The sequence below is a fragment of the Sinohyriopsis cumingii genome, chromosome 4 (assembly GCF_028554795.1).
Source record: "Sinohyriopsis cumingii isolate HCF-2022 chromosome 4, ASM2855479v2, whole genome shotgun sequence".
NCBI classification, from domain to species: domain Eukaryota; kingdom Metazoa; phylum Mollusca; class Bivalvia; order Unionida; family Unionidae; genus Sinohyriopsis; species Sinohyriopsis cumingii.
In genome coordinates, this window is record NC_142964.1 from 116,718,636 (window position 1) to 116,732,451 (window position 13,816).

General features: G+C 35.6%; 1 protein-coding gene across 5 annotated transcripts in view; it reads right to left on the bottom strand.

Annotated features, from left to right (window-relative positions):
• Positions 1 to 5,970: 5,970 nt before the first annotated feature.
• LOC149801953 (NAD-dependent protein deacylase sirtuin-6-like) overlaps positions 5,971 to 13,816 on the bottom strand; it is a 30,165-nt gene continuing 22,319 nt past the window's right edge. For all 5 annotated transcript variants that reach the window (XM_089956349.1, XM_089956350.1, XM_089956351.1 and 2 more), the window contains 3 exons: positions 12,685 to 12,770; positions 10,468 to 10,548; positions 5,971 to 7,101 (listed from right to left, as the gene is read on the bottom strand). In XM_089956349.1, coding sequence (XP_089812475.1) covers positions 6,276 to 7,101; positions 10,468 to 10,548; positions 12,685 to 12,770 — 993 coding nt within the window. In that variant the 3' untranslated portion in view covers positions 5,971 to 6,275. The remainder of the gene's footprint in view (positions 7,102 to 10,467; positions 10,549 to 12,684; positions 12,771 to 13,816) is intronic.

Here is a 13,816-nt window from a genome sequence, read left to right on the forward strand (position 1 = left end):
CAATAATACCTTTAGAGAATAAGTAAGAGGTGGATGGAGTTACATCCCCTTATACCTAGTATCCTAAGGTATGTGAGATAGCTTCTACACAATCAGAGTGGAGAAGACGCCATCTGTCAAGGAGAGGATTCAAATGGGAAAATTTTACCCCCTCAAATCCAGCGGACGTTGTGACGCTGTGTTTTAAGAAGCTGTCGAGCAACCTGGAAAGGTGTTATGGATACCCCACCAGATCAAGTCGAGTCCTTTGGGATGAAAATTCTCTGAAAATAAAAGCTGGATAATGTGGATTCTGATCTTCATTCCACGGTTTGAATAATGTCAGATACATATTCCGGTAAAATGATATGTTGGTGTTAATTTCTCTATGCGTAATAATTTCATTGGAGCTGGGGTTATTTCTCTATATGCAGAGCGAATAACCCACTTTGTCCAGAAAGAAAGAGTATGTGTTGATATATCTTCCTATTCCTGTTTAATAGATAAAAATAAGTGTGATCTCGCTCGATCCAAGGACTCTAAGATATCACTTCAAAGCTCCTACTGGGTCTTGTAGATAGCCTTGAGGTGAAGTGTCCAGAATAGATAGTGGTGTCATTACAAAAGTCTAATTACCCATGGACGGTAGCCTTTCTTGGCCATGAAAGAGGGTGCTGTCATACTTGTAACTGACCCGTCCTATCAGAACTGCACGTAATTCGGGTCCATCGATAGGGCATGTATTTCACTGATTCTGCCAGTCGCCGCTAATGCAATGAGGAAGCAGGTCTTGTCTGAAAGGTGCAACAGTGATACCTTTGCGAGCGGTTTAAATGGTGTCTTGTTCAACCAGGTTAGTATGAAAGATAGGTTCCACTTTGGGCGCAGAACCAACGTTTTGGGCAGTGTATAAGCAAAGTTGGAGAGAAGGTCAGACAAGTCTTTGTTTTGTCCCATTGGCGTCATAGCACTGGATGACACCATCAGAGGGGTGACACCAAAATGACTGTCTATACAATTTTTTATTTTTGTGCAGGAAGGAGGTCCATGGGGGTGACACCATGAGTTACCGCTCTGGGTGGCACCAACCATAGTGACGCCACTGTTTTGTCCGATATCCTTCCTCTCTTCCTTGACGACGATAGGTATCAGCCATCGTTGCGTGGTAACCTTTTATCGTACTCGGTGCTAACGCTCTCTCGCTTCGAAAAGACTGGAGGAAATTAGCTATTTGAGATACATATATAAGCCTGTAAAGGAAGGATATGTTCTTTTGTAACCACTGTGTGAAATATTTGCCATTTGCCTTCGTATGCTTTCAGAGTGAAGGGCCTTTTTGCTTCAGCGATTCTCTCCACGATTGATTGTGAGAATTGTTTATTTCTGAGGGCATGTTTAATATGAAATCTTTCACTGCTCTAATGGATTAGTGACAGGAGTGCATACAGTATCATAATGGATTTAAAGAATTTTGCAAAGTGTCCAACAAAATAAACAAACATAAAATTTAAAACAAGTTAGGGAAGAAAAAATATGGGCCAAATTAACCTACTTTAATTAACAATGATGGTGTATTGTTCATCAAGATGCATCCTCACATGATGGTATGTATATAGCATGCCAAAATCCTATGATGTCATGAGCTAAACAAAGAACTTGGCCTAAATCAGTCAAATGTGACATGTAAGTCACAGCAACATTCTTTTGTTGTACGGATGTTTTACTAACAGAGATGCATACAATCATCTAATTGAATGATTGTATAACATACAGCACTTGAGGAAAGAACCTGAAACACAAAATGCAACTAAAGTCAGTGAAACATGCAATACAGGTAGGGGTGATAAATGTGTGGTGCTCATAAAGACGCATCCTCACACCAAGTTTAATGATTACAGGTATAACAATATGTATACAAGGTGCAAAACAACATAACTAGACTCAAACACTTAATCAAAGAAAGGAAAATGTGTAGTGTAGGTCACAGTGACCTTTTTGTGGTGTGGTACTAACTGAAATGCATATAGCCATCTACATTGGTGATTTTAATATGAATAGCGCTTGAGAAATAACTTAAAATTAGCAAAATTTAAGCACAGCCAATTAAGCATGAAATATTTTCTAATAATCTAATTTTGTGATAATAGTGAACTATTCACCATGATAAAGCCCTTCAACAAATGTAACTCCAGGTATAGAGAGCGCAAAAATCCTATGTGGTCATGAGCTAAATTAAAACAAAACAACCAAGAATGTACAAATAACATACAAACTGAGCCCTCTTAACCCCCTCTACAAGGGGTAGACATAATGAAACCCACTTCAAACTGTTGCCTAGGACCCAGGAAGAAAATAACTGTTGAGATGCAGTGAGACTCTGCTTAAATTATGCAGATAATTTTTTATGTGTGGACAAGGGTAGTACAATGGTCATTCCCATCTGTGTTGTGATGAGATACAAAGATTCTACAAACTGTATACAGTATTCCTTCATTGTAACAATGTTCAAAATGAACCATAAAATATAATGCATTATAATGAAGTACAAGATACAGTATTGTCTCATGATGTTAAGACTACCTTATAATGAAATACATATTACAGTATACCCTCATTATAATGCTATGGTAGCCACAGAATGTACTGCCTTAAAGGGAGACCACCATATAATGTAGTGCATAATACAGGACTCCTTCATTATAATGCTATAGTAGCTACAGAATGTACTGCCTTAAAGTGGGACCAACATATAATTAAGTATATGATACAGTACTCCTTCATTACAATGCTATGGTAGCCACAGAATGTACTGTCTTAAAGTGAGACCAGCATATAATTAAGTATATGATACAGTACTCCTTCATTATAATGCTATGGTAGCCACAGAATGTAATGCCTTAAAGTGAGACCAACATATAATGAAGTACATGATACAGTACTCCTTCATTATAATGCTATGGTAGTCACATAATGTACTGCCTTAAAGTGAGACCAGCATATACTGAAGTACATGATACAGTACTCCTTCATTAGAATGCTATGGTAGTCACAGAATGTACTGCCTTAAAGTGAGACCAACATATACTTAAGTACATGATACAGTACTCCTTCATTATAATGCTATGGTAGTCACATAATATACTGCCTTAAAGTGAGACCACCATATACTGAAGTACATGATACAGTACTCCTTCATTATAATGCTATGGTAGCCATAGAATGTACTGCCCTAAAGTGAGACCACCATATAATGTAGTACATGATACAGTACTCCTTCATTACAGTGCTATGGTAGCCACAGAATGTACTGCCTTAAAGTGAGACCAACATATAATTAAGTATATGATACAGTACTCCTTCATTATAATGATATGGTAGTCACAGAATGTACTGCCTTAAAGTGAGACCACCATATACTGAAGTACATGATACAGTACTCCTTCATTATAATGCTATGGTAGCCACAGAATGTAATGCCTTAAAGTGAGACCAACATATAATTAAGTATATGATACAGTACTCCTTCATTATAATGCTATGGTAGCCACAGAATGTAATGCCTTAAAGTGATTTGTGATTTTGATTTTTAACGTAGCTTTAACAATTTTTCAGTCATATCGCTACAATGTCTGCAATGTGGCAGTTTATAGTGATGTCTAGCACTGGGGCATCATGCCGCAGACATGTAGCATGATGTCCCACCCAGTCACATTATCCTGAAACCGGGCCGACCAGTCCTAACACTAACCTCTTAATGCTGAGCGCCAAGCGAGGCAGCTGTTAGTACCATTTTTGTAAGTCTTTGGTATGACTCGGCCGGGGATCGAACCCACGACCTCCCGCATCCAAGGCGGACGCTCTAACTACTAGGCCACCGGAGCGGTAATGCCTTAAAGTGAGACCAACATATAGTGAAGTACATGATACAGTACTCCTTCATTATAATCCTATCCTTTGGGAGCATTTTCAAGACGTTAACATTTCAGAATATGAACCTGATTATGAATGTATTCCAAAGATACCATAATAATGAACTTAAGTCTTGGTATTATTGACCATGATATTCTATGAGCAATAAAAGCTTCTTATTCAATATTATTACATCTGGTCACAAAATTATTTAATCTTATTGTCTATATTGGTCTAATACCAGCATATGGGTACATTACTGGCGATTTTAAGATCAGAGGTCTTTCTGGAAATCCTGACAACAACATGGGTGTTACTATTCTGTCGTTTTCAAAAACATTGTTTTAACTTGGTTCTGAATAATCATTTAAATGATTTTTTTTAATATGGTTTATTTCATGAAAACAAGTTGGGTTCTGAACCACTATAGTGTAACTGACATTATTTTAAATTTGAAACGTCTCATTGATCTGTACCTTCACAGTAAAAGTAAACTTGACTCTGAGAGCTGGGTACTACAAACAAATTTGGTACTGCTGTATTTCTGGATATACCACAATATATACAACAGTATACCACAATTACATTAGGGACCAAAACTTTACTGACCTGTGACACTGGCCTGACACTATTTTAAAGAAAAATTCCCTCTGTCTAAACTGAAACAGTATCATGCTCTGATTGATAACAAAATAGCACCATGTGATATCTACTATATTATTTAAAGATTGAAGAAAAATAATTATTTTGAGATCAAATAAAATAAAATATTGCAACCACCCCCATCCCCCCAAAAATTAAATGGGTAGTACCTATAATAGATGAATTTGCTCTGTGTATGTTAATTGTTGCATAAGTTGTAATTTAAAACCTGTAACTAAAGTGGGATGATTAAGCTTACACTACAACAGACACCCTTTAAAAATCATTGTGCTCACATTAGAGAGCTTCTTGATAAAAATAGGAAGTGTTGACACACAAGCATACAATCTACTAGCTATACTAAAACGCACCGACTCAACAAATAAGAAAATATTTAGGAGTTGATTCATTATGCAGAATTCAAACAGAAAACAACTGATCTTCTGAAAATCTTATCATGATTTGCAGTCTTATGAAGGAATACATGTCCTTAACACAACTAAAATTCACTAGAAAATAAATAAAAAATGAATTTTTGGGGCTTTTTAATCCAAAATTTTGAAATATTTTCATAACATCCAATTTGGCCACCACGTTGGCATATGACAAGTGTTAAACATGTGATGAAAGGATCATGAATATATTATATTTGTAATAATCAAAATTAATTTGTGAATATTTTAACTGTTTTGTAAAATAAAAATAATAATTTTCTAATTATTTTGTCGCGTAAAATGAAAAGATGCTGTTAAATATTAATAGCATTTAATTCATAACAAGATTTCTTTGGAAATTTTGTACATTCATTACTGACGGAAACTAACAATGTATCAGCATACTGAAAAAGTGCCATCGTACATAACAGCAAAAATATACTGTGGTATACCAGTAATACCACACACCTCTAGTGCTGACACTTTTGACAGCATTCTGGCACAAACTGTTGAGGAACTCTAATGATGGAAAATGATTTGTTCTTAATAGAGATATGTATAACCAAGCTAAATCTTGTGTAAACATAAATGGTAAACCCACTAAATTCTTCCAAAGTCATACTGGGGTATGTTACCAGTTCCTTTCTTACTTTTCTATAATGATCTAACATATTTTATATCTAAGACATTTGATGAATTGAACAAAACAGTCCAGTATGGGATGACTAGACTACCTGAGCAGTTGTATGAGAAAACCTACACATTCAATCAGGTAGCTTCCTCAAAACTGTCAAGCATGGTACAATAAGACCACCACAGCAGGTGGGAGGGAAAGCCACCACTTCCATCAAGCAGCTTCTTTAAATTTCAAGCATAGTTAATAACGCTTTGGACACTGCTGATGTTGAATATTTTCTCAAGTTATATTTGCTTTTGTATGCAGATGATCTGTTATTTTCCTGAAACTAAAATAGTTACTCTCTGTAAATGAAAAATAACAATATACCAGTTTTAATGACAAATTTTATATCATACACAATATTTTTGCTAAAATGTGACATAACTGGATATTTTGCTTCGTTCCATAATAATGCCGTCTATACTCGTGCTGTAATTATTACTAGAAAGGTTAAGTGTCAATTCCTGAGTCTGACTTGGATGACCTTCTGTACCTAGATTACATATTAAACTGTCTGCATAAATCTGGCCAATGTCTGAATATGCCCCAATACTGCTAACCATAAGATGATTGTCCACTTGTTTTGGATGCATTTTTTTCACCTAGAGCTGATGAAGTCTGATATCTCTGCGTCATTTAACAGACATATCGTCCAAAGTTGTATTGTGGTCTTTTCCTTGATCCTGTATTGAATTTTCATTGGCATTTGCTTTTTGCACATTTTGGACATTGTCTGTGCAAGAGTCGCATGTTTCTGTCCTCTGACCTTTGTACTTTTCAGTCTTAACTTTCTTTGATGTGGAATTCACTTCCTCATGTTTTTCCTTTGGATAAAGACATTTCTGTCTTTTAACTGCACTTTTGTCTACAGTGACTTCAAACCTACCAAGAGAACCAGATTTAAACTGTTCTGTTCTTTCTGCATTACACCTGTTGATTTCCAAACTGGACTTTTCCAGGAAAGTTTCAATGCTTTGGCTTTTTTTAATATGAATATTGTCACCTTGGTCCGCCTGGATATTCATCCCACTAGATTCAATCTTAACCTTTTCATCCTTGATCTTTGATCCATGAACTTCAATATTTGTACCATCTGAGTGGTTTTCTGGGGTTTCAAATTTGACCTTTACCTCCTTGACCTCTGATCTACATCCTGATAAAAGTTCATTGTCTTTTATCACAACATTCATGCTTTCTTCTCCTTCTTGGGTATGAATGGATTTTAATACACATGTTGGTCCATAGTACTCAGGAATTTGGATATTTAATCTTTTGCACACTTGGGTCATAACCTCATCCACATATGCATATATTCTGAGGTCAGCCTTTTTGTCATGCTTGGTTGGCTGGAGGTTTACTATCACAATTTTGCCTTGGTTACGTTTGGTTGCTAAGGGCAAGTTTCCACATGGCACTATTTGTAAGGAAGTGCCAAGGCAAAGACAAAGGTCAGCTTGTCTGAAAAAGATAATAAACCAAAAATTATTGTTAACATTGTCTTCCTGTCAATCTGTCAGGCTGATTATGGCACTTATGTAACAGTTTAAAACAAAGATATCTGTTGTAAAACAATAATGGCAAAAACAATTAACCTATATAATCTTTGATACTGAATTATTTATGTGCCATTTAAGGTAATATATCTTGTACATGAATCCTCCATATATTTTAACATCAAATAGTAGGTCTGGAAGTTTAAAAATGTCTTTGTAGTCAGAAGGGCTATTAGACTGAGACATTTGTAAGTTGATTCTGAGTCTTCATTAGTACATCTTCACTAGCTAACTGGCAACAACAAACTCTTAACTAGCTATTGTACTGATATTATGAAAATGTATAGTCAAAGATTAACCAAATTCCACTAATTCTGAGCCCTGAGAGTGAAAAGTATTTTAAATGCTGTAAGTTTCAAATCAGTATAAAGTAATCAACAGTAAATAATATCTGAAAAATCTGAGTTTCCATTACCGAATCATTTCTTTTTGCTTACAAATGTGATGTGATAAATGACAGTGTGCCCACATTATAATGCTATGAATGTGATACGATGAATGACAGCATCCCCACATTATAATGCTATGAACGTGAAATGATAAATGACAGTGCCCACATTATAATACTATGAATGTGATATGATAAATGACAGCATACCCACATTATAGTGCTTATGCATGTGACATGATAAATGACAGTGTGCCCACATCATAAAGCTATGAATGTAAAATGATAAATGACAGTGTGCCCACATTATAATGCTATGAATGTGAAATGATAAATGACAGTGTGCCCACATCATAATGCTATGAATGTGACATGATAAATGACAGTGTGCCCAAATTATAAAGCTATGAATGTGAAATGATAAATGACAGCGTGCCCACAATATAGCGCTTATGAATGTGACATGATAAATGACAGTGTGCCCACATTATAATGCTATGAATGTGATATGATAAATGACAGTGCACCTACATTATAAAGCTACGAATATGATATGACAAATGACAGCGTGCCCACATTACAATGCTCATGAATGTGATATGATAAATGACAGTGTGCCCACATTACAATGCTTTGAATGTGATATGATAAATGACAGTGTGCCCACATTACAATGCTTTGAATGTGATATGATAAATGACAGTGTGCCCACAATATAGTGCTATGAATGTGATATGATCAATGACAGTGTGCCTACATTATAAAGCTATGAATGTGATATGACAAATGACAGAGTGCCCACATTACAATGCTTATGAATGTGATATGATAAATGACAGTGTGCCCACATTACAATGCTTTGAATGTGATATGATAAATGACAGTGTGCCCACAATATAGTGCTATGAATGTGATATGACAAATGACAGCGTGCCACATTACAATGCTTATGAATGTGATATGATAAATGACAGTGTACCCAAATTATAATCCTATGAATGTGAAATGATAAATGACAGCGTGCCCACATTATAATGCTATGAATGTGATATGATATACTAGAGTGTGACCACATTATAATGCTATGAATGTAATATGCTAAATGACAGTGTGCCCACATTATGTTATGAATGTGATATGATAAATGACAGTGTGCCAACATTATAATGCTATGAATGTGATACAACAAATGACAGCGTGCCCACATTATGTTATGAATGTAATATGATAAATGACAGTGTGCCAACATTATAGTGCTTATGAATGTGATATGATATACTATAATTTGCTCACATTATAATGATATGAATGTAATATGAGATACAATAGTGTGCCCACAAAAAATTGACCACATTGAAGCCATAAAGTATTTCATGATTAAGTGAAGGCACATTATCTATGTTCCCCGTAGTGGCAGCCAAAATAGCCAAAGTCTTCTGATTTTTCAAGATGTCTATTTAATCTTATGAAATCATCTTTCATGGCTAATGGTTTGTATGTCTTTGTCTATTGAAAATATGAGGGATGTGTTGTGATTACTAACAACATTTAGAACAATGTGTAATTTTGACTGCTGAAAGACATTCATTTAGATGGGAACTTTGCCAAAATAGCCAATGGCTACTGATTTCCCTTAGAACATGCTGATGCTCTGTAAAACAAAAATTCTCCAGAAATTTAAATCTTAACTTTCCCCCCTACCTGATACATGTTCATTTTTAAATGACCATGACCTTTCCAGATTGTCAGAGAGCAGGTTGAAGTGGATGGATATTTAAGGACTAAGCTTATAGTTCTGCAGTTCACATGCAGATAGCTATACCTCCAAGGATTTGCAACCTATGACAATACACAGTTATCCCTCCAAGGATCTGGAACCTATGACAATACACAGCTATCCATCTAAGGATTTGCAACCTATGACAATACACAGCTATCCCTCCATGGATTTGCAACCTATGACAATACACATCTATCCATCCAAGGGTTTGGGACCACAACAATACAGACAACTATCCCTCCAATTATTTGCAACCTTTGACAATATACACAGCTATCCCTCCATGGGTTTAGGACCACGACAATACACAGCTATCCCTCCAAGGGTTTGGGACCACGACAATACACATAACTATCCTTCCAGAATAAAGCTTTATCCAAAAAGTTAATCAAGATTTTTAAGTGATGTTCACTAGCCTGAAGGATGAGAGGATAAGGGTGAATGCAGTATCAATTCTAAAACTAAACAATTTAGGGGGAAGTCCCATCCTCATCTGAAACAAAAGCTGAGAGTTTGAAAATTTAGTGCATAACAGACCCTGTGAATGGTCATAAAACAGCAATTACTGACTCTACATACAATGTATGCTAGCTACCCCACCCAGGGATCAGGACTTGTGATGATATAGGAAACTTCACCTCAAACCATAGCTATTGCTGACAGCACCATTTGTCCGACATTACTGTTGAAATGAGGATAGATGTGATAAAAATGGCAACAGAAGTACAAATGGAAGTCTATAAATGCTCTCTGAAACATTTAAAATAATAAGCTACTAATCAAAACTGAGGCTATGATACAAATAATTTAATGCTATGATCGGCATAATAGACCAGGCAACAGATTTATGAAGCAAAAGTCAACAGTGATGTACACATTTTGAGTGGGGTATAATGATGAAAGACAATAATCGAAATATATCTTGCTGTTTATTTTCTGAATTTATCCTTTGCATGGAATTTCCCTGACATAATTACTGACAGATTGTTTTGAATTTATCCTTTACATGGAACTTCACTGACAGATTGTTTTGAATTTATCCTTTACATGAAACTTCACTGACAGATTGTTTTGAATTTATCCTTTATATAAACTTCACCTACCTGCAGTGCTGGCTTGAGATCTCAAGTTCCAAGTCGGGCAAAGCGTCTTCCCAGTCTAATATGGTATCATGAAGCTTTCCCCTGATTGAGAAAAGATTGAAAAAATCAGTTCATACACACTGTATATATTTGTTTTATAAGCAGAGTCAAATTGTAAATAACAAAGATCAAGATCTGCCATAGCATAATGCGCCTGAGGATCAGGGTCAATGTTGTTTGTTCAACTGATTACTCCAAACATACTGCACAGACCTAGATCCGCTGGCCCTTTATGTTACAGCAGATTTGGTTCTGTCCAGCTTGCAGTTAGACTCATTTTATAAGCAAGTATATATGGTACTTGTTTATATGTCAGATCCAACTTCAGAATGCACTAACCCAGATCTACCATTGCATAATGTGCTGGCAGATCTGGGTTTATGCAGTTTGTTATGCACTTCTGCCTCATTATATAATTCTGCAAAAAAGCAAAGTATTTCCAACAATTAAGATCTTGACAGCTGAGTCTGCCATGTAAGTTTTAATCTTATGTTATATTCATGATAATAAACATGTGCAAGACTCAACTTACCTCCACAACAAGAATAAACAACAAGGTTACTGCTGGCAGTAGCATTAACTATAACTACTGCCAGAAGCATTTACAATAGTTGCCAGTAGTGGTACTTACTGTAATTACCAAAAGAAGTATTTACTATAATTACTGACAGGAGCATTTACTGTAGTTACCAGCAGGAGCATAATCTATATTTACCAACAAGGCATGTACTATAGCTACTGACAAGGGTATTTACTGTAGTTACCAGCAGGAGCATTTACTATATTTACCAACACGGCATGTACTATAATTACTGACAGGAGTATTTACTGTAGTTACCAGCAGAAGCATTATCTATATTTACCAACAGGGCATGTACTATAGCTACTGACAAGAGTATTTAATGTAGTTACCAGCAGGAGCATTTACTGTAATTATTGACAGAAGCATTTACTATAGTGACCATCATAAGCATTTACCGTAATTACCAACAGAAGCATTTACTATAATTACTGACAGAATTTACTGATGTTACTGACAGGAGCATTCACTGTAATTATTGACAGAAGCATTTACTACAGTTACCATCATAAGCATCTACCGTAACTACCAAGCATATACTATAATTACTGACAGCATTTACTGACAGGAGCATGTGATATATTTACCAACAGAAGCATGTACTTTAATTATTGACAGAAGAATCTATTATGTTTACCAGCAGGAGTATTTACTGTGATTACCAACAAAGCATTTACTACAGCTACCTGTGTATAATGAACATAACCTAGACACAAGGTATACTGTAGACAGCCTGCTCCAGCCACCACACAATAATTACTTAATCTTGACTTGGAGCAGTTTATCTTGAACTGTCAGGGTGGAGCAATAAGACAAAATATGCAATGCATTTTGTGTTTGCAACTAAAAACAAGGTCCAAGGCATATATTTTATCCATATGTTTGTTAGAATAACCACTATATCTGACTTTCATAAACTTTAATGCAAAATTATAACACTGTCACTGATGATGGAGAAAAGTATGTGTTGTATCTCACCATGCTTACCAAGACGAGACAAAACTATAACACTGTTAATGATGATGTGTAAAAGCGATTACCAATATCTCATCATGCTTACCAAGGTGAGACCAGTGTATTTTAGAGAATTCTGACCAATGAACAATCATTCTATATATATAAATGGTTCTGCATGGCAACTGGTACAGACCGTTCATAATACTTTTTTGCTTGAAATTTCAATGAACAGTGTACTATGCCACAAACAGTGGCACACTGTACAACAGCAGATCTGGGTGCATGCAGTTCATGGTCAAGTTCCTTAAACACAGGTATATATGGTGGTTCTTGTTCTTGCTGTACTGGGGTGGCATAGCAGCAAATTTTCATGGTGTAGTTGTATAGAAATATTTGTCAAAAAAGAAAGAGGAACCAAATATGCTGTGAATTATAACATTTGAATAATAATAATGTTAATTTATGAACATAAATTTTGCTAATTCAGAATGCAAAATCTTCCTAACTGCTCACTGACAATAATGTGTGCTGTATAACCACATGGGTACTACTGACAACATGTTTGGAGTGAATTTATTTGTCTCTTACTAAATTCAGTAAATTTTAAGCTCCAGAAATTTAATAATGTAAATAAAATTAACCTGCAGACTCCTCTGGACTTTTTCTGTGTGCAAGGGTTCCCAGTTGGCCTGAGAGCCATTGTTGGCACAACCGTGTTTCTTACATACTGAAATGAAAAGGAAAAAAGAGCAATGAATTGTCTACCTAGATAAAGTGTCTACACCTTGTATTCATGAAACTCAACTTGAGTGTACACTAAAACTCATATTTTGATAATATACAAAAATAAAATCATTGAAATAAAAGAGATTTCAGTGTAGAAAAACATTTAGATAGATATGTCTATTAATTATGTATTTTGTTTTGGTAACAATTTAATAATTATTAAATATATGACAGGAGTAATTTTCAATTTAAGTGAGGATTCAAGCTGAGGAGTTTTCTGAAAATCAGTAACATGACACAGATAGCCAAGTTAATAGCACTGTCATTAGAAAGCAAACTTGTAAGTAAATTATGTTTCTGAGAATACTTACCCAATCAAATTATGTCAGGATTATTAGCCTGCTACCCAAAAAATCAAGCACTACTAAAAGACAAAAATCGTTTTTCTCTTTCTACATCAATAGACAAAGGGCAATAACTCTTGCATATTACCTCCCCTTGGCACCACCAGGTGTCACTAGTTTTTAGCTGAGCAAGATACTGATGAGGATGCTTGCATGGTGGGGTGGTTAAGAGGGATGTTTTAAGTAATATGATTAGGTTTATTCTTGGAGAAACATAATTACTTAAAAATTTGCTTTCTCTTTTGAATACATTACCCAAACACATTATGTTAGTACAGGGTGCACAACCCTTGGCCCTTGGGCCAGATCCGGCCCGTGAACGTGTTCTGTATGGCCCTCAGGGCAAATTAAAACAACTCAGAAATCTGGCCCATAAACAGTAATTATATTAAAGAAATTATTGTCTGTGGCCCTCAAGTGGTCTTAGAAAATGCAATCTGGCCCTTGGCCAAAAAAGGTTGTGCTAGTAGAATAATAGGAGGAGGGGATGCTGAGCATGTAAACAATAACCCTTTATCCAAAGCAATGCAGCCTGGGGTCACTTGACCTGTGACAGTACAGACCTGTGACCCTAACATATGGTTAGAAGATGATTACTGAAATCTTATTACCTACAAAATTTCACCAGTGAATCCAGCAAAGC